The sequence below is a fragment of the Curcuma longa genome, chromosome 20, assembly GCF_044706935.1.
Source record: "Curcuma longa cultivar G26 ecotype Majalengka, Jawa Barat chromosome 20, ITB_CL_G26_1.1, whole genome shotgun sequence".
NCBI classification, from domain to species: Eukaryota; Viridiplantae; Streptophyta; class Magnoliopsida; order Zingiberales; family Zingiberaceae; genus Curcuma; species Curcuma longa.
The window spans coordinates 3,284,864-3,311,322 of NC_133880.1; the positions used below are offsets into that span (position 1 = coordinate 3,284,864).

General features: G+C 35.7%; 3 protein-coding genes across 6 annotated transcripts; all 3 read right to left on the bottom strand.

The window, feature by feature from the left end:
* Positions 1-1,162: 1,162 nt before the first annotated feature.
* LOC141813489 (uncharacterized) lies at positions 1,163-9,078 on the bottom strand. 2 transcript variants are annotated; one of them, XM_074701463.1, is made up of 8 exons: positions 8,904-9,078; positions 7,561-7,653; positions 6,451-6,518; positions 5,255-5,327; positions 4,492-4,628; positions 4,311-4,415; positions 2,761-2,860; positions 1,163-1,545 (listed from the first exon to the last, which is right to left on the bottom strand). In XM_074701463.1, exons 2-8 carry the CDS (start codon positions 7,642-7,644, stop codon positions 1,369-1,371), a joined length of 744 nt encoding a protein of 247 aa, XP_074557564.1. In that variant the 5' UTR covers positions 7,645-7,653; positions 8,904-9,078; the 3' UTR covers positions 1,163-1,368. The 2 variants fall into 2 exon arrangements, with proteins under 2 accessions (XP_074557564.1, XP_074557563.1); XM_074701462.1 differs by lacking the exon at positions 8,904-9,078 and adding an exon at positions 7,950-8,089.
* Positions 9,079-9,992: 914 nt separating this feature from the next.
* On the bottom strand, positions 9,993-16,779 carry LOC141813710 (uncharacterized). Of its 3 annotated transcripts, none has more exons than XM_074701689.1 (7): positions 16,667-16,779; positions 14,167-15,872; positions 13,808-14,062; positions 13,348-13,428; positions 11,287-11,377; positions 10,720-11,174; positions 9,993-10,220 (listed from the first exon to the last, which is right to left on the bottom strand). In XM_074701689.1, the coding sequence occupies exons 2-7, from the start codon at positions 15,415-15,417 to the stop codon at positions 10,164-10,166; spliced, it is 2,190 nt and encodes a 729-aa protein (XP_074557790.1). In that variant the 5' UTR covers positions 15,418-15,872; positions 16,667-16,779; the 3' UTR covers positions 9,993-10,163. The 3 variants fall into 3 exon arrangements, with proteins under 3 accessions (XP_074557790.1, XP_074557788.1, XP_074557789.1); XM_074701687.1 differs by having other exon boundaries at positions 16,663-16,779; XM_074701688.1 differs by lacking the exon at positions 16,667-16,779 and adding an exon at positions 16,040-16,164.
* A 1,511-nt stretch (positions 16,780-18,290) lies between these two features.
* Positions 18,291-24,662, bottom strand: LOC141813273 (pyruvate dehydrogenase E1 component subunit beta-1, mitochondrial-like). Its single transcript, XM_074701210.1, has 15 exons — positions 24,562-24,662; positions 24,297-24,365; positions 24,119-24,196; positions 23,625-23,705; positions 23,526-23,552; positions 23,373-23,435; positions 23,125-23,211; positions 20,700-20,825; positions 19,788-19,921; positions 19,631-19,703; positions 19,478-19,543; positions 19,099-19,137; positions 18,898-19,022; positions 18,702-18,816; positions 18,291-18,599 (listed from the first exon to the last, which is right to left on the bottom strand). The coding sequence occupies exons 2-15, from the start codon at positions 24,345-24,347 to the stop codon at positions 18,531-18,533; spliced, it is 1,134 nt and encodes a 377-aa protein (XP_074557311.1). The 5' UTR covers positions 24,348-24,365; positions 24,562-24,662; the 3' UTR covers positions 18,291-18,530.
* Between the last annotated feature and the right edge of the window lie 1,797 nt (positions 24,663-26,459).

The window sequence follows — 26,459 nt, forward strand, 5'->3', positions numbered from 1 at the left end:
CCAGGCCGCAAATCCTCCCCCTCCAGCTTCGACATGGCGCAGCCCATGGAACGAAACGAATCGAGGTCGGTAGCGATGCGACTCCCCTCTCCCCCTCTTGCTGAGGCCTCTGCTTGATTTCCCGCGAGAGAGAGTAGGAGAAGGATGGCGGGCAGGAGTAGGAGGGCGGAGGGACGGGTGTTAGGTTTTGAAGGCGGAGCAGGCGGCGGAGAGAGTTTTCAGGTTGCCATTTGCCATTATTAGAGGCGCTGCCCGCTCCCTTCCAGGGTGGCGCGATCACGATGGCGCGGTGATGGTGATGGTGCTGGTGGCGGAGCGATGAGGATGTCTTCTGGGCCTCTGATTGGGCCGAACTTAGATTTGAAAATAATGAATAATTAATTATGCATCTATGGACATAATCTTTTATTTATTAAGACAATGTCCTTCTTCTAATTGTAATTTTTGATTTACCTCTTCATAAATAATTATAAAATCATTGAAATAATAAATTTCACTTTTATTAAAATAATTTTTTATTTATTTCTTTATTGGATGTTAAAGGTGTATGAAATGCAGAGTGATACTATCATTAATAGAGATGTAAACAAGTCAAGTTGCTCACGAACTATTCAAATCTCAGCTCGAAAAAAAATTCATTTGAATTCATTCGATTAAGTTAATGAACCGAACTTGAACCTGATTTCGAACTCGAAAATATTATTAAGCTGAGCTTTAACTTAACAATATTTGGTTCATGAGCTCACGAACATGTTCGTTTAAAGGCTCACGAACATGTTGTTTAAAGGCTTACGAACATGTTTGTTAAAAGACTCGTGAATATATATATATATATATATTACATGAATTATAAATATTATATATTAACGAGTCAAGCTCGAACTAAACTCGTTTAACTTTTAAATAAACTATTTTTGAACCGAACTCAAAATTCGTTTAATTTTAAAACGAACCTTTTTCGAACCGAACTCGAACCGTTCGCAAACTATTTAATTTCATTACGAGCCGAACTCGAGCTTAAAAATTAAAGCTCAAATCGAACTCGAACCGAACTTGAGCTTAGGAAAAACGAACCGAGCTCGAGCTCGAGCCTCTTACTGTTCGGCTCGGCTCGGTTCGATTACACCCTTAATCATCAATCAGCTTCATATAGCACCAAAGGGGAGATGATGAGCAAATTCCACTATTTGTTTATATGAATCTTTGAGCATCAGATGACTTAGTAGTAGCCCACAGATACGAACTGCTACGAAGAACAAACAAGTCGTCACCAAGATAACAAGCCAAGCAAGTAGCTCAAGTCACATAGAGATGATCTTTGAGCAAGAGAGACTGCTAATGTGCATAAGGATGCGCAAAGAGTGCTAGTTAGGTCACGCGGATAAGAAGAACCACCATGAAGAAAATGCAGGTCATCATGAAAATCACAAGCCAAGTGAAGCAAGAAGTCTTGAAACTCGCAGAGTACACATCCATGGCTCGTTTATTAGCACGGCTAGTGCTCGCCAAGCTATGCTCCACAGCACTTTCTGTTGAATCGAGAATCTGCAAGGGCAATAAGCAAGGTTTAGTTGAAGGTTTTGTTAGTTGAACAAACATGGGCTGATCACGAAAGTCAAATGCAATTTGGGTATTATAAAGAAACTAACAAAAGTACATAAGCTCAAGCAGGTTAAATACTGAGACCAAAGTCCAAACAAGATTGTAGAGTAGAGATCAATTAGAAACTTTAGTTAATTTTGTGTCAAATAGTTTATATTAATTTATCAAAAGTTGAAGTTCAGATTTTTTTTTTTTCAAAAAATGTAAGCACTTCTATATGGTCCAATGCATTATATATTGGCATGAATTGATAAAACACAAATGGTTGTGCCTCCAAAAAATCCCTTAGGAGGTTTTTTGATATGTAATCATTTCGACGGTAGAACCGATCACTATAAAAAGTTTACTCAATACAATTTTTTCTCCGTCGTGACCAACTGCAGTTTCTCGATTTACCTCCTCATAAATGATCGTGGGACCGACCGTGTGGGACCGCTGAGGTGGCGGATTTCACATTTTTTTGCAGAAGATAAAACACAATCACAATTACATTTTAGTAAAATTTAGAATCTGTCACCCCAGCGGTCCTACACAATCGGTCTCATGACCATCTGTGAGAAAGTAAATTGAAAAATTGCAGTTGACTACTACGGAAGAGGACATTGCCTTGGCTTTGTCCAAATTCGATCATTGTCCACCTCAACAAGTTTGTTCCGCACTAACCAACTCAACCATGAAGCGGATCTATTTATATCATAATGCAGGAATATCTAGCTCATCTAAATCCTTTAATCTTTTAAAAGCATTTTACATAAAAGCCAATTGTCAGTCTGATGGCCGCTTTTGATCCACTTTTTAACCCACCATTTTCACCTGAGTTGTGGCAGAACTCATGGCACTTCTAGAAGGTGAGCTAGTTTTATAACTTGTATGGTTAAAATTCCAGTTTCACGACGGGTATGAAAATTTTTACACGATCGTGAGGCCTAATAACTTCACATCTGCTGATGAAGGTGAATATCGTCTTATTGTTCAAACGGCCAAGACTCAGAATTTCTGAGATTTTAACATGGTCACCTCCGCATGTGGTTCAATTAGCAAACCTTGTCCCCATCATAGAATATCCAACACATTCTTACATTAAGTATTAGATCTATTTGTGAGCTTTTTAACAAAATTGGTAGAACAGAATGAAGGAAAACTAAAGAATTGACTTGCCTTCTCAGTATCTTGCAAAGATTTATTCATCAACAAACTGCTTTCCTTGAGCTGCCGAGCTAACCCAACCATTTCATCCGTCAGATCTTCTTGAAGTTTTCTGTTTTATTAAAGAAGATTAGTGAAAATACAAGAGGATTTTCACTAGGTGAATGGTACCCTTGACAGCAAGATATTAAAATGGCACTTTGGAAAGTGTTAGTCTACTTGATGCAACTGCATAAAGGAAAATATGTTTTCACGCTCTGAACACTGATATAGAAGTAGCATGTACCAGCATCTTTATTGGCTAGAAATTAACATTACAGAAACTATATCAATCTGTTTGGGTGTGTACTTGAAATTTTACTAAATGGTAACTAAATCAACTGTGAGAGCTAAATTAGGGACAAAATCAGGCAATCAACATGAACTTCAAAATACCTGGAAGAATAGTAAATAGAAAGGAAAAAAAAGTGAAGATGCTTATAAAAACTAATATATATAAAAAAACAAACTGTCATTTTATGATTAGAGATGCATGTCTAGCTTTCTTCTGCAATTCAGGCATTATTTTTGTGCCTCATTTACTTCATTACAATAAGACTTTAAATGGTAAGCTTTACAACACATGGAAATGCTCCTGGCAGAGAAGTGACAAAAACTTACACATGGCAACTGACCAACTCCCCAATCAACTACCATACTCATGCAATAAAAATTGATCCTTGTAGCAAAATCATACTGTTTTTCACTCAACTAGCCACTGACAATGATAGTTCAGGTCAGCCAGATTTTTGAACATGGAAAGTCTGATCGACTTGTTTGAGTTCAGCAAGGGTCAGATGACTCAAGGCAATTTCATGTCTGGTACATAATGACTAGATCATACTATTTTAGTGGGATTATTTAATAATCTATGAAAATGATAATGAGGCCAAAAGATCAACATGGTAAGGCACCCACATTAAGAATGAGAAGAAAACAACATTACCCATCTATGTAATGCAAATCAAGGTTTAAAATTTCATACCGTACTGGACAAAACGGATGGAATTTGTTGTTTTGCCTACAGATTAGCACTAACACAATGGGATGCCGCAGGATCGTGGCGATCTCCGAGGGGTCGCAGAGGTGCCGCGATCTTGCGGCGACTTTGACGGGGTCATAGAGGCGTCGCGATCTTGCGGTGACCTTTGCAAGGTCGCAGAGGCATCACGATCTTGTGGCGGCCTCCGCAAGGTCGCGGAGGCTACCACGATCCCGCATTTTTTAATCTTTTTTTAAAATATATATTGTATTTTTATTTTTTCAATATTTAAATTAAAAATTTTATTTTAATTAATATATTTTATATTTAAAAAATATTGAAATCATATCGGCACAACATGATATGGTACTGAAACTGTATCAATCCAGTCGTAAACCGAAACTCCGAAACGGATCAATATTTTAAACTATGATGCAAATACAAATAAAACAAATACAAGTTGATGTACTACATATGCATAATACAATAAACAAATCCATGTATGACATAACATATATTCATAAACAAGCATAAAACATACCTATGTTTCTCAATATGAGCTATAGCTGGTGCATCCAACTTAATTGGGACTGTTGAATCCCTCTCCTTAGCTTCATCTCTGCTATCCTTGCTTTCTAACCGAGCTCTATTAAGCATTTGAGATGTCATCCAAGTCAAAAATCATAGTTGAAATGTCAGATACAGGATTGTCAGACACCTACATAGGAGATTTATCCAACTCCTGCATTACTTTGGCGGTCCTTCTCCTCAACACAGAAGAAGAGCTCGGGTGGTTCACAATCTCCTGTGCGCTAGAAGAAGCCTCCTCAGATACATGAGAAACCTCTTCAGTTTCTACCTGATCAGTGCATTAATCACTAAAATCCATTAAGTGAATGATATATGCAACAGGGAATGACAAAAAATAATAATATTAATAGTTGCAAAAGATCTTTAAAATTCTTGTAAAAACAGGGTATGTATCAGATTCGCTCAACAAGAGAGAAAAGGTAAAGAACACTAATTGGGGAGCTACACCTTGGAAACATATTTTTTTTCATAAACTTGCCCTTGAGAGACACTGATTTAGCCAATTCATGGTACCACCACGGCATAGTACTATGCTATAGCTGAGCTAGAATTACATGTAGGATACAAGCATGTATAAGTAATAGCAGGAAAGAGTTCTTAAATACACCCATGTCCCAGACTCTACATGCATGGGCATAGCCACATTCGCAATCCATCATTCCTCCGATGACAGAAATGCATGCAATTTAATACCATCATCAAGATGGATTCACCCAGAACTCCTAATAATCCATTTATTTATTTGGACCATTGAATATAGGGAGTATATTATGACCTCATTCTCAGTAGTACCATATATCTGCAGTTAACTAGCAAGCTTTCTTTTACACCTTCTAATTCAAATAGTATCCAAATGAAATCATATTTCTGATTCAGAGAAGAAAACACACTTACCAAAGGAGCAGCTAACTTGGCAGCAAGGGCTTCAATCTTTTCTGAATATTCATTCAATTTTGCTTTTGAAATGCTGCGAGGAGATTATAATGGATCGAAATCATAACAAGTTACAGAGATGAATTATGGTAACAAAACCACAAAGCATCCTACTTTATAGCAAATTAAGTAGTGTAGAGCATATTGGTTTGGCATTAATACAAAAAACTGAGATCTTTATCAGTGGAATTGAAACACAAAAAACCTATATAGAGTTTGGTTCTTTTCAGAAACTACAAAAACTGAGATCTTTCTCAAGTATTTCAAATATAAAATTCAGAATGTGATTTCAAATGAGTAACTTCCAGAAGAAGCAAATTAGAAGTTGTAGATTTAGCAACAGTCATGCATGAGAAGCACAATACCTTTTTCCTAACACCCTGAAATCTCATTAAAGATCAAAATGATGTGCTGAAGAGAAATGCAAGTTTGGTTGGCTACTGACTGCATTAATTGGCCAAATTTGTATTTGCCTTTTTAACAATCATCAGACTGGGTGGAACCACCCGGTATTCATTAAAAAGTAGCAATAAAAAAAAATTAATAGCACCAGGTGAAATCACTACACCAATAGTGGCCCTTCGAACAGGAAATGCTGATTGGCATGCCTCATACTGACTGATGTGAAAGACCACGTTGCAGCTTTACCAAATTATACTTGAATAAATTATGGAACTACAATCTTCAAGACTGAATCCAAGTTAAGTTGGCAATTGACACAAAAGAAAGCAGGTTGCACTTGACACATAATGACTCAATGAGTTCATCCTTCTAGCTTGTTCCTTAAAAATTAATAGATCATCCAAGCTATGCTCAACTTCCTGGGTAAGATTAGTTGCTGGTCAATGAAGGTTTTCAGCCTTACACAACTTGCACGAGTACCAAACTATTGGGCAAGAAAATGCAAGACAAACATTCGATGGTATGGCAAGCATTTTTTTTCCTCATAAATGATGCTTGGTTGAGAGACTAAAACCTCTCCTGAGTGTCAACAAAACAACTCCTTTTATCTCCTTTTTATGATAATTTCCCCACCAGCATTCCCCCTCTACTCAAGACATAATGGATGACTTGCACTTTCTTTCCAAAAAAATATTTGTTTCAGATCAAATATTATCAAGATGAAAAAGAAATGAATTGAAAAGACTACAACACACCTGTGTGTTCCATTCGGTGTAGTCTCAGCACTTAATTGCTCTAATTGTTCCCTTAATGTTGTGATATACTGTCAGATGTTATAAATTGATGACTTTGTCAATTGAAAAATAATAAAAAATAATAAAACAAAATTCTTTTATCATCAATTTATGGAAACAAATTAGAAATACAAGCAAACTAATGAAGCTCATATAGATTTCTACCAAACTGAAAAGCCTCAGATATGATAACAACTGCATGTAGCTTAACTTGTGGTTTCAGAAGGATTATGAGCTTTCGTAATAGTCGAAGGAGACACTAAGGAATAAGAAAACACCGCAGAAGAAAATCAACTTGCTAACGAAGCCGGAGGTATCTGGGTTTTTGGCTTTAATGTCTTAGTGATAGTTTTATGTTCTAACCAAGTACTCCTTGCCTCTTGTTATGAGAACATAATTATGTGAAAATAAAGGTATCTGCATAGTGTAGGGGTAATCCTGGATCTAAAACTTTTCTGTCATTAGACCACCTACTCAATTGCTGACTTTTTACTGGGTAGAAAAAAATATTATTATGTTCAACTTTTAAACCAAAAATAGTTGTGGAATAAGCATAAAGCAATCAAACGAGAGCATATGCAGCTAACTAATGAAAAAACACTCATACTAAAGGTGCTATCATGGAAGACTACTAGAGCCAAGCACATGCAGAATTCTTAGTAGTGAAGGCATGACTCAAGGGTTATCGTAGGAAGTGAGATTCCCTACACCAGATCTATTCCAAAGTCTGTACCATGACATAGTAGGAGCAAGTCTCTTCTGTTGGGATCAATCTAAATTAAGGTAAAGTCAGTTTAGTAGATTTCTGTTCAATAGAAGAGCTACACACAGTGATAATGCATCACGGTTGTCAAAATAAATTCAGTACGTTTCTTTTGCTGTTACAAATACACATAACTTACAGAATAGTGGGGAACAAACAGCGCGCGCCGTTGATACCAGAATTGTGAAGAAACAAGAAAGCATCAATCAAGGTACCCCTTTCAGCAGGATAATGAACCATGAATTTAACTAAAATACAGGAGAAGATGCAACGAGTGAAATGCTCCTCAGGATACGTAGTTTACTTACATGTATGAGTTTTGTTTTATTCTGCTGCCTCGGCGCCGCTTCCAACAATCTTCTCAAATTGACTTCAATCTTACTGAGACCCATTGCTGGAACCTACAGATAAAGAAACAAAACTTCATGAAACAAGTTAATTAAAGCCCAATTTTTCATCTAGTGCTCTGAAATAAGGAAAAGAATATAATATCATACATTAAACCAAAGTATACTATCAAGACAAATATGAACAAAGTGATTCCCCTTTGAATATAGCATCAAAAGAAGGAAATCGCTTTTTTCTATCAGTTGAGAAGGGGGATCCATAGAAGTTATCTCCGTCAACGGATCCGAAGAGATCCGCACCGATCAACTAACGAGCATTCAATACTAGAGGTGTGTTAGGGTCTACATACGGAGGAAAAAAGCCGTTCGACGCCGCCCAAAGAATCGTCGGAGAGAGCGTTGCGGTAGCGCAGCTTTCCGGACCCTTGCTTCCGCCTCACCGGGTCGTCGCCGGAGAAGAACCCGCAGTCACAATTCACCGTCGAACCGTCGGGGGTTGAGATCCCATTTTATCCCATCTCGCGGCGGCCACGCCCGGCCCGGCCCATCCCGGCCGGGCCCGTTTCTGAGATCCGTTAGGCCATTTAATATATATATAATCAAAAAATGTAAATAATTTAAAAACTAAAAAATAGTTAAGAATCTGAAAAATCAAAGAAAATATATTTAAAATATTTGTAAAATAGAGGAACGAAAAATAATAAATAGTAAATAAAAAAGACAAATATATTTTAAAATTTTGATAATTTTATTAATTATAATTCTAGGCTTTATTAAGGGGGGAATTTTAGAACTTTTATATAATTAAAATTCATTTGAATGTAATTTGAGCTAGTTAGGATCAAGTTAGCTGGCTTCATCTCGAATCTAACTCCGGTTCAATTCTAAACCAACCATGATCCCACCCAAATCAACCCAAATAAAAGCCCAAATACTTGACCCAATTAAAACCAAATAGAAGAATTTTTTTAAACTTAAAATTAAAGTGGAAACTAAATGAGTTTGTGAACTAATCCGCCTAATCTACAACTAAATTTAAAAATATTTAAAAAATTTTATATTTATATATTTTTTCGATAGACTCATGGATTGATAATTTAGGGGTTAATGGCAATGAGAATGATATTTGGTATACGAAAACAACAGCGTCCACAAAAAATTGTCCTACCAAACAATCAGATAAATCATCTTCACACTGAGAGGAAAAAACTGAGAAGCCCAAATCTGAACAGTTTCATAAAGAAAATGCAATGGATCAAATGGGCAATCGATCCAACAAAGAACATCAGATCCAGAAAAGTTACCTGAAAAGACGGAGGTGCGACGGACGGAGGAGGAAGCGACCTAGGGGCGAGCAGAAGAAGAGAACGAGGGCGGAGAAGGCCGGAGATGGGCGCCGAGGGACGGCGTGGAAGCGGTCATCGCAGTGGAGGAGAGGGAGGCCGCTTTATTTTTGTCGTCGAAGGGGCCGGCAGAGAAAAGAAGAAGAGGAGGAAGAGGCCGCTTTATTTTTGTTTAGCATTTTTTTTATTTTATATTCTACTTCTAAAATAATTCCATATATTTATTACTATTGTTTCTACTTCTACTTACTGTTTGTAATTATGTATTTATTACTATTTTTTAAAAAAATAATTCCATATATTTAAGTATATTAATTTACATTGAAACATAATAAAAAGACAGAAATTTAAAAAGGTGTCTTATGATCATTATTTCCAAATTAAAATTATTCTAATATTGATAAAATTATTCCATATATTTAAGTATATTAATTTACATGGAAACATAATAAAAAGACAGAAATTTAAAAAAGTCTCTTTTATTGATTAAAATTATTCTAACATTAAAACTAATTTAACATTGGTTAAAATTGCTCCATGTTAAAATTGTTTCATTTTAATCAAAATCATTTTAAAATTGAAAAATAATATTAGATAAGCAACTAAAAATGTAATTTAAAAATACAATTTAGAACGAGACATTGTTTTGATATATTTTTTTAAAAAATAAAATGATAATGAAAATAAAAGATACCTTTTTTATTTTTTGCTCATAAATTATTTATTATTTATAATAAAGCTGAAATCTTACAAAATTATATCGAACAAAGGGAAAACTATTGATATGCACTAAGGGAACAAAAATCACTCTTAGCACCTCCAAAAGAAAGTTCAAATACAAACAGCAAATCGTTTGTACATCTCGATTTATCCTGGTGATTAATAGAAAACTTCAATTGAGCCATATATGTCATCTTCAAAATTAATCGATTCGATATGTCACCTTCAAAATTAATCGATTCGAAGAACTAAATACCTGAATTATCAAAAAATACAAACAACAAATAATGATGAAATTTAGAGGATTCAGAACCATACAAACTCAACCACTGGGATCAACAGCCATCAAGCAGATGGAATGAAATTCATAAATAAATGAACAAGTTTCTGTACAAATAGGAAGGATCATAATAAAACAACAACAAGAAGAAGGAACTGATTTGGATGAACAAGGGCCACGGCGATATCGAACTTGGCTCAGATGGCAAATGCTGAACCTTATCAATTGCTGATGTCAAAATACTTTGGATTGGCTGGAAAATGGTGCTCCACCCTCAGCTGCCAAAGTTCCATCAGTAAACAAATGATCAAAGTTTTGCCCAGAGAAGAGCATCAAACAGCAGCAAGCACACTTAAAATGAGATCAGGCATTGAGATAGCAGACGTGGTTAGTTCTGAATTTTCATGATTGCAAGAACAAATAATTTTGCCAAAGAATGTTAGAGAAATCTTTCTAGGAGATTAGGGAAACAATTGAGGTTTGCTCATGACCTACCTAATGAATCTGAATACTAATGCATAAAAGTACTCAAACGCTTGGACAAGCAACACAGCCTTAGATCTGTATTAGTTCGTAATCGGACTAACAATATACGGTATTAGAATCGAAGCTAATGGGCATACAGGCTCACAATGTGCAGGCAAAGTAGCCTAGCGAAAGGTTGTCTCGTGATATTGAGTTTGGTATCAAAACAATTCCACCATTAATGTTTGACTAATTAGAGTAGAATGATATGGTTGTCAAGGATAAGAAAGTGCATTTCACTATGTTCCATACCTCACCCTCGTCTGCATCTGCATGTCTCTGAGGGAAAACAACTCTAAGATCATTATAGAGGTAGAAGCGGCGGCGTCCATCATGATTGGAAGTGCTTCTGCCACAACCAGGAAGTGAGGAAGGATCAGATTTACATCTATGTATTAGTTTCAACTCTTTCCTGTAAGGGGAGCACAGGAAGCGTAGGTGCAATGCATAACGAAGAGCACCAGTGCCACTGTTGTTGATCTTGAGAGAGTTATGAGCAGATTTGGTTCTGGCTAAACTAGATATATCCATTCGGCAAGGTGTCAACTTGCCATTGTCCTCAAAATGATCGTCACTCATTACAGAATCAAACTGATTCAACAGTCTCGAACTGCTATCAGATAATAGATACTTGGAGTCCATCTCCCATCTGCCATTTGATTTGTTTGCCATCTCATTTGGCTGATCGTTGTTACCATGAAAACAGCCTGAAAAGTCAAAGCAACCATATTTCTATCGCCACTAAAAGATTTACCATGCTCAGCAGATTTATTGAACAATCAATAGAATTAATTTCTACAGAAGCTGGTGTAATCTTACAGTGAAGTTTGACTTCTGCAACTCCGCTTCCTTTTTTCGGAGTAGATGAGGATGTATGAGAAGCCAGTGTGACCTTCTGACGAACGAATGTCTGGTTCATTTGATTGCAGAACAAATCATTACAGTAATCATCAAAATACTAAAAAAACAAATTAGTAATGAGATCAAAATTAATCATTTACTCTGGAATTGATCATGAACTCAAAAATAGTTATGCTACAACCTCAAGTCACTTCAGACAAAAGCATATTCATGGAGCCCAATATTAATGTCAGTTTGACGACAAAAAAATTCATCGTCATGGTTGGTTGTTCTGTGGTTGAGAAAGGGTTAAACCTGTTAAGTAACGATGACTGCTTGTCCCAAAGTTTATGCATACCAGAAGCATTTGGTTTAGTTTTACATTCTTAAATCCTCTCGTGTGAGACTGTAAATGGACTCTGCCAAGTCCAATTTGTGGTCTGAGCTTAACTAGAGTATTATTTGAATTACACGAACTCCTTGTTGATTGACTACTTTTTAAAAAAAAAAACTCAGGCAATTTTGAAACTTCTGTGCATACTTCTAGCTTGGTATATTAACAAAATTGACTGGCTCTAATGGTTGGATGATTCATGAGAATCTAGGTTTCAAATGAAAAAACGAAGCAATTATATTTTAGTGCAAATAACTATCTTCCCAATTCTACCACCATCTGCATTCTATAAACAATCACATGTGAGTTGCCCTGCCCTACTCGATATTGTTCCCTGCTTAATGTCTCCTATTTCAATGGGCATCATATTATCCTCTACTTTGCAAATTGCTTGCTCAGTGATCTGGCTTCCTTGCACCTACAAACACGGCATGGAATGATTTCAAGAGATTGTTTAATCATTCCATGGATTGGTTTTGGAATTAGTACTTCCCTTGCTTCTGTACTTGTGGATTAATATCAGACATGCATGGTTGCTATATTCCAGAAATGAATGATGTCAGTAGAAATTCCAATTTTCAAATCTCCCATGATGAAAAGATGATCTTTTAGTTTTATGAGTATTCATTAAAATAAAACAGAATGCATTGTCAACCAAGCCCATCGCATGACATCATTCTTAGTCTCTCTCTCTTTTCTCTCTAATCCTTTAGCACCTAAACCTGTTGATTAATTTGTTTTCTTAATGCCAGTGATTTTTCTGGTTTGCGATGGAAACCTGGACTCTTGCCTCACTGTTTATGTAGCTAGAAGCAAAATTTCTAATTATAAACATTCAATGATGGTATAGATGGAGCAGGACACCAGTGGCTGATAAAGACATAGCTGATGTAGATTTCGCTCTTGCAAAACAGGACAGGAATTGATGGCCAAAGGCAATAAACATCAACCAACAATTGACCATGACAACCTGAGTAAAATGAGATTTCGATTTTCTGAACAGTATGCTGGATGGGCTCTCCAAACAAATCTAAAATTAAGGAGCTATACAATGTTGACAAAAAGTCTTTATCATGGCCCTTCCTCATGCCATGACAAGCATGAATACATGGTTTTTCTTTGTATCTACCACTGAAAATCATCGTGTAATCAACAAAAAATGGATGGTTAAGTATATATAGAAATAACTCTGAAATATGAAATGTAGAATCGAAGTATAGTTAGTGCTAACTTAAACAACGGGAAGATCTTTTCAGTATCAATACTAAGTCATCAAGAGTACAGTTTGGCTTAGAAAATCATTGCATCACAAATTGTATAAGGATTAAAGAAGATTAGTAAAGCCCTTCAAGTTGTCGTATTAAAAATTGTAAACTAATAGTTTTCGCTCAATAAGACTACATTTTTTAAATAGCAATAGAAGATGTATGTGGTTATATTAGCTCTTTTGTGTCTGATTATCCAAGAGAATGTTGACTTCCTATCTCATTATGCAAGGTAAATTTTCATTATGCCATATAGAAAAGGAATCTGAACAACATGCCAACTTGTTTAATGGACGATAATAATCGAATGTCAAACAAACCCATACAAAATTAAAGGAAAAAGACCTCCATATCTTTAAAGAAGTTGGAGAATGGTTGTACCTTTGTACCAGCGGGCATGTCGCTCAAATCATAGTTGCAAAAAAATGTGTGAAGAGGAGTCATCTCAGGGTTGCTGAGAACCTATCGGAAGCAACGAATCAGTGAATTTAGTAACAAACACCTTAGACGCCAATGAACGACCTAATAGTGCTATCAGAAAAATGACAAGTGCAACAAACAACAAACAAACATGACATTTGACAACTCTTTCCAAGTGATAATGAACATTTGAAGCTACTACACTCTTTCCAAGTGATAATATCTACTGACAAACTGGAACCTTAATATATATTACATGCAAAGAAACAAATTCCTATGATATTGCTAGCTCAACTTCATATTTATGTGGGTATTCAATGCCCCTGGAACAAGTGTAGGACCCATTGGCACATAAAGAAGATAAAAGGTGTAAACTTACTTGATCAGAAAATCAATTTTTGGAGGCTAAAAAATCTAGTACCAGTTGTATACGGCCTTTCATAGGTATACGCAAGCGGCCTATGGCTGCTTGAGAATCTTCATTACTGCTCAAGCTTCGTTTTAACTTTGGGCCTCTTCCCTTGTTTGATGGCAAGTTTCCAGCAAGATCAATTGATGCAAAGTACAGCATTGAGTTGTAATCATCTATACTAGTGGCTGCAAAAGGAAGTCTCTGAGGTGGTGGTGAGAAGTTGCCACCGGTTACATTTAGGATGGCAAGAAAACCATCAAAACTCTGCAAACAAGCAGAAGCAAAAATAAAATGAATAGTCAAGTTCCAAGGAAAACAACAACTAATTACTAAAACATCTAAAAGTGAAAATAGTAATCAATTTGCACCTGACCAGTTGTTCCAGTTGTTCCTGATGAAAATCGGCCAGACAGGAGAGACTCTTCAAAGGAACCGACCAAAGACCTCCTTACAGGAAGCGTTCTAAAGCTTTTAACATGATTCATATATCGAGGTGTAGGGGCAGATTGAGAACGCAAACATTGTGCTGTCTGGAACCTTCTACTTGGACTAATACCTATTCCATCAGGCGATGTCTTTTCCTGTGGACATCTATCCACTCTGCTACATTTTTCTTCGGATGATAATGTCAAAACACTTACAGCATTGTATGCCTCAAAGGACTTGTAATCTAAAAAGTCACTTTCATCCTCTTTTGAGATGTTCCTGTGAACTCCTGGAGTTTTCATTCTTTCAGACCATAAGCGTCCAAGAGGGGACATGGTTGGTGGTATTGAGGGTGCATTTTCTTGGTAAGCTCCAGAATCAACTCTCACCTCTGTAGTTTCTTTGCTTTGATCAGCTTCCCATGATGATAACTTCGCACCATGAAAAAATGGAACCTTTTTATCAGATGAGGGGCCATCAACAAGAACATCAGCAGTCACTTTACTAGTTTCTAAAGAACTGGTCAAACTTGAAACAGGCCAAACTGGAACCACATCAACACATTCCAAATTGGTTTTCTTGGAATTTAGGAACGACAATAAGCTACATTTCCTAGTTGGGCAATGCGATTCAATTTGATAGTTACTAGAAGAAACATCTATAGGATCACTATGGAAGTGTTTACTTACTGTGGTACTTTGAGGAGATAATATCCTTTTCCTCAACTGAGGCCTAGAGGAATCGATTGAGGTGACACAATCATCTTGAGCATCAGAAGTTTGAGTTTCTATGATATTATTAGAACCATTTACATATGAAACTAAACGACTTGATTCAAAACCAACAATCCTCATCACTGGTTTCTGACTAGTGTTATCCAATTTTGTAGACATCTGCAAATTTGCATCAGTTAAATCAATTTTCAGGCATTCAATATCCACATCTGCATTGGTGGCACGCCTACACTTGAACAAGCCATCTGTGAGCTTTGGAAGATCCATTATGGTTTTTCTTTGAGAATCATTGGTGGAAAAGAATGTACACACATGAGAACTACCGCTAGCAGTGTTTCCTTCAAGTGGAGCTTCCGATGCATAGCTAGTAATATAATCAAATTGAGAAGTCGTTAAAAATGGGTTTGATATTGCATTTGATTCATCAGGCAATTCAGCTGATACTTGCGAAAGCCCCATTATTTCCAATGTGGGTGTTGTTTGCCTAACCACTACTATTGTTCATAACAGTTCCCACTTTTGGACAATTATAAATCCCACTACAAACTATTTTCTAACGAAACTTTCCCTATAAAATCGGGACTGTGTTGTTTATAGAATATCCTATATCTGATCCCCTATAGCAAATTGAAGCAAATGGTTTTCTCCTACCATTCAGGCACACACCAAATCTACAATCCCCACTTCGGCAAAGTGATATGTATAGGATCATCACGGATTTAATCGGGCACAACAAAATTACTTAGGATATAAGACCAGAAACCATCAAAATAATATGCTATATGATAAGCTCTTAATTCCCAAATTTGCGAATCCATAGCGGACCGGTGGAAGAAGTAAATGCAAACTTCAAAATCAGCAAGAGAAGAAAGCACATAGCATTGAATCCCGAAGCAGCAAGCAAGATATCAAACCTGAAAAAGTTAGATTCAGAGGTTAGAGAGTAACTTGAAATGGTCTGTAAGGGGCAACAAATCACTTAGTTCAGATTATAATCTTCTATTCAATAAACGAGTAAATGGGGATTATGAACAAGTAATAAGACCAGCTGAAAGATTTAGGCAGATGAATCTTTTATTACTTGTATGGCAAAAGCCAATCTTCTTTTGATGGATTGTAGAACCAACATTTCAGTCAGTAATCCAACTCGTTGAACCAAGAAAACGTTACGCCAAATCCGTATGAATAATCGACAATGACGCTTTTTAGCTCCCCCTTCAAGAACAATTATTTTCCAGTCATTTGGGTGTTTGTTGATCTCAGGACTATGTTCTTCACAATTACTCACTACTACCATCAAGAACTTGAACAACCAAAAGAAACTCCTCCAGAGGCATCATCAGAAAACAAAGAGTTACCAGAGATCAAAACGATAATGTAAACCAGCAAAAAAAATTGCGGCAAACTTTCTGAAGAGGCAATCCGCAACGCCTAAAAGAATCTAAGATCGATAGATTCAGGAGGGGAAAAAAACAAAAAAGAGACATAAAGAAAGATCGAAGAGTCATTTGGGGAGAACCGATCAAAAAAAGAAGAAGAAGAACTTGGTGATTCATCCGTTTCACGGATCACATTTTTCTGCCCAAGATCCTATCTTTATCCCCTCATCTGACGCAGAACCGAGAGATTGAAGAGAGAACGCACAAATCAACAGGAATGCACAAGTGAATGAATCAAACTCGGCGATCCGAGCGTTTCACGGACCTACGTAGCTCACAATGGACGTTTGGTTCTTGTTCTATTGATTTTGGATCGAACAAGAGCGAAAAGTGGCAAAAATCGGTCCCCGATGAGACCCAAGACTACGAATCCAATCGATTCTCTTCCCGTTCCACATCTCCCCTTTCCCCTTCCCTGCAAGAACCAGTTATATAGCCAATTTTCTTCTTTTGTTGCTGTTGTCAGGATTGTTTCAAGTAAAAACAATTAAAGAAATAACCGATTCATGGGTAATTCAACCTTTTGCTATTAAATCTTGCGATACATTCATAGAAATTACATTTTAATTATTTATTGGGAATGACAATTATCAATCTTCTTCAATTGAATTGTTTTTTTATTTCTATAACGTAAAGGGTAAAGATCAAATGGACATCCTTCATTTGTAAAATAATTAATATCTTATTTTTAATTAAAATTAGATCGATACTTATTAAATGATTTTATCTTAAAAATATTTTTTAATTCAATGTTATTTTAGCAGTTACCAGTAGTTACTATAAGGAATAGAAAATAATAAATAGCTATTACAACGTGTAAAAATTATTCAATAACTACTACAACGTATTAAAAATGAATTTAGAATTTAAAATTTAAAATTTGCAATGTGTAGAAACCACCGAATAGTTATTACAATATGTAAAAGCTTCCCAGTAGCTATTACATATTTAGAGTGAATTTAGAGATTAAGATTTATACCGTATAGAAATTAGTTAGTACCAATAGCTATTTTAATTTAAAGTTTAGGATTTAAAATTTAGAATTTTGAACAATATTGTATTAAAATATTATTTACTAACTAAGTTAAATTTATTTAAACCTCATCAAAATCACTTTAAAACAATTATAAAAGTTATTATATAACTATTATAACCCTAAATCATAAACTCTAAATTCACCTTAAACATATTATAGTAGCTACTAGATAGCTTCTACACATTACAATAATTATTGGATAATTTTTATACGGTGTAAATCTTAAATTCTAAATTCATCTTAAATATAATATAACAATTATTCAATTACTTCTACATATTGTAACTACTTGATAATTTTTATATATTGTAACAATTATTGGATAGCTTCTATACTATATAAATTTTAAATTCTAAATTCTAAACAGACCCAAAACACATTGTGACAATTACTAAATAGTTTATACACGTTGTAACAACAGCTCAGTAACTTCTACACATTGAAACAATTACTGATAGTTGCTATAACAACATTGGATCTTCTGTAAAAAGATAAAATCTATCACTCCAACTGCCTCACATGGTCGATCCCACGATCATTTATGAAGAGATAAATTAAAAAATTATAATTAACCACAACAAAAAAGGATATTGTCTCAATTTCGCCCTTGCTAGACAAAGAAGAAAAAAAAAGATCAGAACGAACGTAGGCGTTACGATCATACATAAATGAGTATGATCAAAAAAAGTATGAGATCACAAAAGAAGGCAAGAAGCGAATTCTTGCTTTATGATCGAGAAAGTCAAGTCGGAGCAAAGAGTTCATGGTGGTTTCATAAGGAGTGAAACAACTACACTTCCTTTGAAGAGTAGTTCCATTTATTGGATTGGTAGTGAACTATCCAAGATTAATGAGAAAAAGTTCAAACACCTGAATTATAAAAAATAAATTAAAAAAATTCATACAACCACTTCCCAAAGGATCCATTATTAAGCAAACTACTCAAAAATGACAAATGGTCAAGCCATTCAGCAGCAAAACAACATTTGAATCTCTGTGATATCGATATCAGAATTACTGAAATGAAGCACTATTTCGTGGCAAGGATGTCGCAGATAAAAAGGCCAAAAGTGAGAGTGAAGTTGGGAACTTCTGGTTTATGCTGTAGCAGCCAATGGAACTGATCGATAGCATGCCCGCTTCGCCGCATGGACGATGTTGTCTACCTGTTATAAGCAGATGAAAACCGTCGAACTCGGGGATAGTAAGCTTATGCTGACTGACTAGATATGATAATTCTGATACGAAGATGTGTTACACAATCTCACCTGTGGAACCGCCATCCTCTCGAGATTTGCAGCGTAGGGCATTGGAACATCAGCTCCAGCGATCCTCTCTACCGGCGCATCAAGGTACTCAAAGCTTTCCTCTACCACAGACATGCTGCTCGCGGATAACATTGTCGTCAGGTATGTACTTAGGGTGTAGTTAGCAAAACATGATTGGGGGAGACAAAGTGCTTACCATATTTCAGAACCAACACCATGCTGAGGAAAACCTTCTTCAACTGTAACCAGTCTGTTTGTTTTCCTGACAGAATCATTGATAGTAGCCCTGTCTAGTGGCCTAATTGATCGGAGATTTATAACCTGTAATATCGTTTCTTAGATAATTCGACAAGATAGAAGGATGCACTAACGACAGAACTCCATAATGACAGTTTACCTCAGCGCTGATTCCTTCCTTCGAAAGTATCTCTGCAGCCTTAATATGATTCAAAAGGAAAATACATTTATGTTTAGACAATAAAGATCCCTCACAAACCAAAAGAAGCAGATAAATGAAGAGTCATTAAACTGTAGAATCGGCATAACTGTGTTATTCCTTGTAACTTTTCATAATCGCCTGTCAGAGCAAGTAATCTACACAGGCAGTTGTTAACCTCTATGATAGTTCACTTACGACGTGGATTGTTTTATCTCACCATGTGCTAGGTAAAGTAAGACAATGGAGCATGAATAGGAGAATAGCAAAACAAAGTCTAACTATATAAGATTCCAAGATCAATATTAGTTAAATCAATCGAATTTGGTTATTTACACACCTGTAGAGCATACCCAACCATTTTTGAGTATGCAGTAATTGTTACATGTTTTCCTTCCCGTTCAATCTGTCAATCGTAGATCTTAAAAAACAACTCAAATAGAGCTTTTAACATGGAAATGACCATTACTTTAACATGCATAGCAATTCGTACCTTAGCCTTGCCTATTGGAAGACAAAAACTAGAATCAAATACTTCAGCAGAAACAGGGAATGACTCTCCATATCTTGAAAATAAACATGAAAGAAAATGTGACATACTACTATCAAGCTCAAAATAAAATGTAAAATATTTGATAGGTGCTACGTACAGAAGCTCATTTTCAAGAAAAACGACTGGATCAGGATCCCTGATGGCAGCCTTTAGTAAACCTCGAGCATCCTCAGCTGAATATGGAGTCAAAACTTTTAAACCAGGAACATGGGCATACCATGCTGCAAAACACTGAAGAATTTGCATATTAAGCATTTAATATTTCAAATACTATTGAATAAGTCATTAAAATCCCTAGCGACAGTCTTGAATTAAAATTAGTGCAAAAAGGAAAATTAGGATTAAAATGATCTATGTGCAAAGCAATTATTTGTCTCCAATAATGTAAGAGCTCTATGGTGCATTCATCCTTTTGAAAAAAAGCTAAGAGAAGGCAGGTCCTCAATAACATATGGCCTACTATTTCAATGGAATATCAGCATGGACTTGCTAATTAGATGCATATAGGAAAAGGTGCAAGACATGCATCACTTTGTATGAAGTCCAAAAATCTTGCTAAGAACTTAAACTTCCAGGGCAAAAAGCGCAAGCGAGAGCACGAGTTCATGTCCTTTTCCTCTTTGAAAGAAAGTTTAGGGGGTAATCGCAATTCCATCTCACGGAAAAAAGAAGGAAGAAATGAAATGGAAATTTTTTTTAGTTCTGATATGTGCTAATAGATTTTCCTTGGTTGCTAAGGTGCTAGATAATACTGCAGAGGCAAACTTAATTGATGGCAATCAAAATCTCAAAATATGTAAAAGTAACATCTACATCCAGTATATTGATGCTTGCTTTCAAATAATATCACTGCCTTTTGATGTAATCCAATAGCATTAGTAAGAAACCACCCACAGCTCAGTAAAATGTTTTGTGATGATGCTTTAAACAATGAACAGCGGATCATTCAATGTGTTGATGATAATATTAGAAGAAATAACTACTAACAGAACCTAGGACTTTAGGTCACCTGTGAGTGTTGAGCACCAACTCCAGCAGCAGCACCATTTGGTCCTCTAAATACTATAGGAACAGAAATCTGGCCTGCGGACATGTAGTTTGATTTTGCAGCAGAATTGATAATATGATCAATTGCCTGTAATAAACACAATTTTGATATAAGATGACAAATCTTAAAGGACATTTTGATGACAATCAGCATACATATATAGCAAGTTCTTGTTGCTCAAGTGTTAGCAGATCCTAAACCCAGATGATTCAATTCTGCGTAGAATGTGCAATCTACGAAAAGCTAATGGAAAAAAGAAAGAACAAAAAATTTAACTTCCAAATGGAAGGGGAAAAAATAGAAAATAGAGTTTAGGTGTAGTGGTAAGAGAATTGTGATATTATCCAACCAACCCCATATATCCCTAGAAACTACCAACAATTACCATGATAACATTATAATTGTAGAACTTTGTATCATTGGAACATCAAGAAGAATTGTGTGTTACTTCCACTAAACCAAGAATAAACATGGATAATTCAGTTACTCTTTTTTGTTTAACTTACTAATGTTGCCCAGTAATATAACCTATTAGTTGTGTGTTGTATAAAATGGCATGCATTGTTTGCTTTTTTTATTTATATTGCATGACGAGCTATATCCTTGATGCACCATTTACAATGTGCCAATTAAATAATAATATTGATGACCATGCAAATGCATGTTAACTCTAGTCATTAAACCAAAGTAGATAGATATCCATGCAATCAAACATTGGTGCAAGATGATACATGACATGTGTTGTAACATAGCACATGATAGCAATTTTATTCATGTCATTGAACATTAAATGCAAGTTGAATTGTTGTGTCAGAAAGCTGCTTTTGATTATATGGTATCATTTTGCCCATTTGCGAAGTTGCAAGATATAATGGTAACACATCCTAAGAGTTTGAGTGTAAGGGATGGACACAACTATCTCTCTGACTATGTTGGCTAGTAGTCAAACTCAAGCTTAAGTAAAAGTAACACTCACGATCAGCAGCAAGAATGCAAGGAGAAACCCATGGTTCTACTATGCTCACAATGTAAGAGTTGACATGTAGGTAGGTTATGATGTAGATAGTAATGTGATACATGTTGACAGTTGAATTAACCATTATAATAGTTATATTTATGTCATATCCTGATCCCAAGTTGTATACAAGTAGCAAATATTTTTTTCGCATCTGTTTTTCTTCTCTAATTTGAAGAAGGGGTACTTCTATTCTATAGAAATGAAATGGGATGAGTTCTTTGATCATACTACTTACGCATAGGCTTCCATGGCTTATCAAGGAATATTTGGTTAATATTGCTATTGCTGAATTTCGTTATCCATATGCAAGCATTCATACTAGTTGCATCCCTATTCAGTGTTCTTTTTTTCCAACCCATTTGTTGTTGCCTCAAACATTGTGCATATAGTGAACTAGTACAGAACAATATATCCTTTGGTAATTCCTAGAAGGTCATTCATGAACACACCAATGTCTTTGAGCTCTTTGAGTTGCAAATTTCAGTATATGCTATTATTTGGTATCACAGTTGGTCTCCGTTGTTGTTTTCTACTGCATGTCTTCGTTATGGTTGGTAGTTTGTGTGATTGTACGGTTTATGCAGATGTAATAGTTGTGAGTCGTTGCCGTGTTGATATCATGACATTACTGGCTGATATATATGTTTTTTGTAAAATTTATGTAAACAATTAAACTATACATGAATGAATTTCACGTTAAGACAAGGTTAGATTTTTTCACTATTTTTTTTTTTAAATTTTGTCACATGATACGGTTGACCTCCAAATTAATGGGAAATCCCCTGGCAAGCTATGACATTCATGGTTAGATTGTGATTCAGGAACCTTTCCATGTAGCATTTTGTCAAATGTCCTTGTGGAATGGAAGAAAGACAGCTCCTTCAAGGTAGAGCTTATGCAACCAAAATGCTTTCAATGATAATGCATAAGGCTGCGTCTCAATTCAGAACTTAAAAGAAACAACCATGATTTGATGTGAAAAAGTGAACTAGGTGCGCATGAGCTTGTAAAGACATTCACCTCATTCCTCTCATTCTTGTTGGGTTGTATCAAACACAACTATGCCAATTCATCCACTTTGCTAGTACTATTCTCCATCTTTAGAATAGAATAACTGAATAAACCATGATAGAATATTTGATAGACAAATTCTGTTTTGTTTATGGCAGCAAGATTAAACACTGTCATTTTTTGTATGGTGCTTCTTTGTCATTCACTAGCTGGTTCGTAAAAATAGACAAGAAAAAGTTTAATTAATGTTTTTTGGATCCAACCAGCCAATCTACTCCTAAAGAAGATTCCATTATAATGTACAAAGAAATCATTGACAAAAAGTCTGCTGAGAACAAGATGAATGACAACTCTAACCTGCAAAGAGAAGTTAAATGTCATGAACTCCACAACAGGTCGAAGGCCATAGTAAGCAGCACCAACACCAATCCCTGCAAACCCAGCCTGGAAGCACAAATCAATGCGTTAGATAAGTAGAAGAGTGGTATTATAGAGTTTACACTTCATATTGGAGCTAATCAAAAAGATAAAGACTTAGTGAAGAAGATTACATGGGGAAAACATCCGATTCTAAAAAAGAAAGGCAAAATAATTATTAAACAAACCTCTGTGATTGGGGTATCAAGAACTCTATCGGGACCATACTTCTCGAGAAGACCCTTGGATATCTACAAGCATGGACCACTCAAAAAGATAATCTACTAGAACAAAAGAATTTGCACGAGTTAAATCAAGCCCGAAATGCATGAATCTCTAACCTTATAGGCACCTTGGTATTCTCCGACCTAACAAATTGGAATACTATTAGACAAAAATCAAAATACGTAATACCTCAACAATTATGTTCAGTAAGTTACCTCTTCACCCATCAAGACAACTTTGGGATCTGCTGACATCTCTTCGTCCAGGGCAGAGTTAAGTGCTTCACGCACTGTAATCTGAGGGAAAAAAAGAGATGAAACTAAGCTCCACATTATGTTCAATAATAGAGACAAACAGCAGCAGAAATGACACTAATATTTCACACGCTTATTTCGATCGGATGGATTGCCTAAAAACTACCGTTCATCTTTATCAGAAGGATTGACGCAACGTTATCTAATCCAAACACAGCCATGATCATACAAGGCCCTAAAGTAATGGCCTTAAAAACAATTTTGCTTATTATAGCTGAAATATAAAAGCAATATCCACGTCAAGAAACTAGAACATATGAAATGGCGGAACCCTAAAATTTGGAATAATGGAAAAATTGACGATTTAAAGACCCCACTTCGGTGGCATTTATCAGCAGATACAATATCTCTCCCTGATCGGCTGAAACCACAAATAAGCGTAAACAAAAATTCACCTCTTTCGTTGCTGTCGAATAATTCATCGGCAGAGCTGACACCGTGGGTAGAACCTTCCGCAGCGCTAGGGATAATTTCTAAAATAAACATTCAAAAAGGCAGTTTTTTTCAGTAAAAAAAAAAAAAAAAAAGAGGCTGAGAAATCAGACAGGGGGAAAACGACAATAATTTCTTCACCGTCGCGGAGAAAACCTCGCATCCAACCTTGCGCCTGACAATTCCCAGCATCTTTCCTCGGAGTGGAAGCTGCAAGAAGACCACATCATGATCATTGCATAAACACACATTCACGGTCCAAAAAAACCGTTTTTTTTAAGAACTAACGATTGATCAAGAATCGAACAAAGGTTTTCCTTTTACACAGGGCAAGAAAGCAAAGAAAAGCAACGTCGAAAAACAGCAAAACAAAATCGGGACGAAGATGGTGAAAGCGAGAGCATACCTCGAGATCGAAGCCGGCGCGATGCGAGAAGAGGTGCGATGCTAGAAGAGGGCCGCTCGAGATAAGCGACGTGAGAGAAGCAGTCGCTCGAGAATTTTTGTTTCAATTATTTCCAATCTTCCCTTTGAATCCTTCGGGCTTCGGTAAATAGGGTTGAGCGAAAATTAAATTAAATCGAATAAATTAAATCATCGAATTTAAAAATTCGATTTGATTATTTAAAAATTTTATTTTAAAAAAAAATTAATTAATTCAATTGAATTTTAATTTTAAAATTTCTTTAAACTGAATTAATTAAAATAAATAATAATGAATAAATTTATAAATCTTTCATAATATTTTAAGAAATTTAATTATTTTAATTAATTCAATTTTCGCTTGAATCAATCCGATTCATTTTTTATTTAAAACTTTCATCGATTCAATTAGTTCAAAGAAAATTTATTCAGTTCGATTTTGATTAATTCAATTTAGTTCGATTTCAACTTGATACTCAACTCTATTAGTAACAAAAAGTAAAATTTTCATTTTTACCTCAGTCCTTTGCCTTATTTTTCAAATTGTCATTTAGGTCGACAAAGTTGAATTAGCCAAATTGCTCAGATCCATCAAAACTTATTAGGCATCCAGTCAAGTTGATTAGATCGAGTTAACATGCTCAATGTCTATATGACATCCAATCAGCCCAAGTTGATTCGACCAATAAAGTAAATCAAGTTAACATTATTCGATTTCAATATGACACCCTCCACTTGGGTCAATTGATTCGATCAATAAAGTTAAATGGCCCACAAGCCTCGTAGTTGTCGACCAACTTAGTCTCAGGCCTAGCATGACCTGACTCATTGCGGCAAGGTCGTGCCTTAGCACAGCTCTGTGCTCATTTTACATGTTCTTTGCGAAAAACACAAAGCCATTAACTTCATCGACAATGAATTATTTACAGTATATGTTATGATCAGTCCGATGCGTTGCGCGTGTTTATATATTTCATAATCATATGCAGTGGAAATAAAATAATAATTAAATCTAATTATTACAACACTCACAACACATGCATACATGATACAACAGGTACAAGACATAATTGAAATTTAAAAATTTTCAAAATAATAATTTATTCTAAGTATACCTAGCAAATGTCATGGAATAGAATTAGTATTAATCGAGTGACTCTATCAAAGCTCCGCCGCTACTGGTGATTGTAAAATACCAAAAATTTGGGAGTAATTTATGAATAAAATTAATCTTAAATTCAGGGGTTTAGGGAAGATTAGGAAGGTTAGTTAAGTTAAACCTAAAGTGGATTAGATTTAATTAAGTAACTTTTAATTAATTTAATAAGACAATTAGGTTATTAATATAAGATGCGGGAGAATGTGACTCGTCTTGCAAAGACGAAATCAACGAAACCAAACTGGGTCAAATCAGAGATCGTTTGATGAGTGAACCAAACGAATCAAGATTGAACCAAACTGAACCAAGTTGGTTTGGTTTGTACTGGAAGATGTTTTGATAAAATAAAATGAATGAAAAGATTCGTCTTGAGAAGATGAATCCAACAAAGTTAGTTTGAATCAAATCAGAATTCGTTTGGTTAGTAAACCAAGCGAACCAAGATTTAATCGATTTATTATCGTACTCGATTCAATCGTTATAATAAACCTTAGGTTGTTAGTTGATTGAGCCCAGTAAATCTAGGTTAATTGCGCCGATTACTGTGATTTCTCTTTAAAACTAAAATCGCTCCTTTTCCCCTCAGCACCGCTTCTTCTCTCTTCCTCCTCGCTGCCGCCGCCTCCCTCACCAGCCGAAGCCGACGCTGCTGTGCCCTTCCTCCGCCGCCGCCCCTGTAAACCAGCATCCTTCGCCGCCGCCCTCGCCTCCCAGACCGAGAC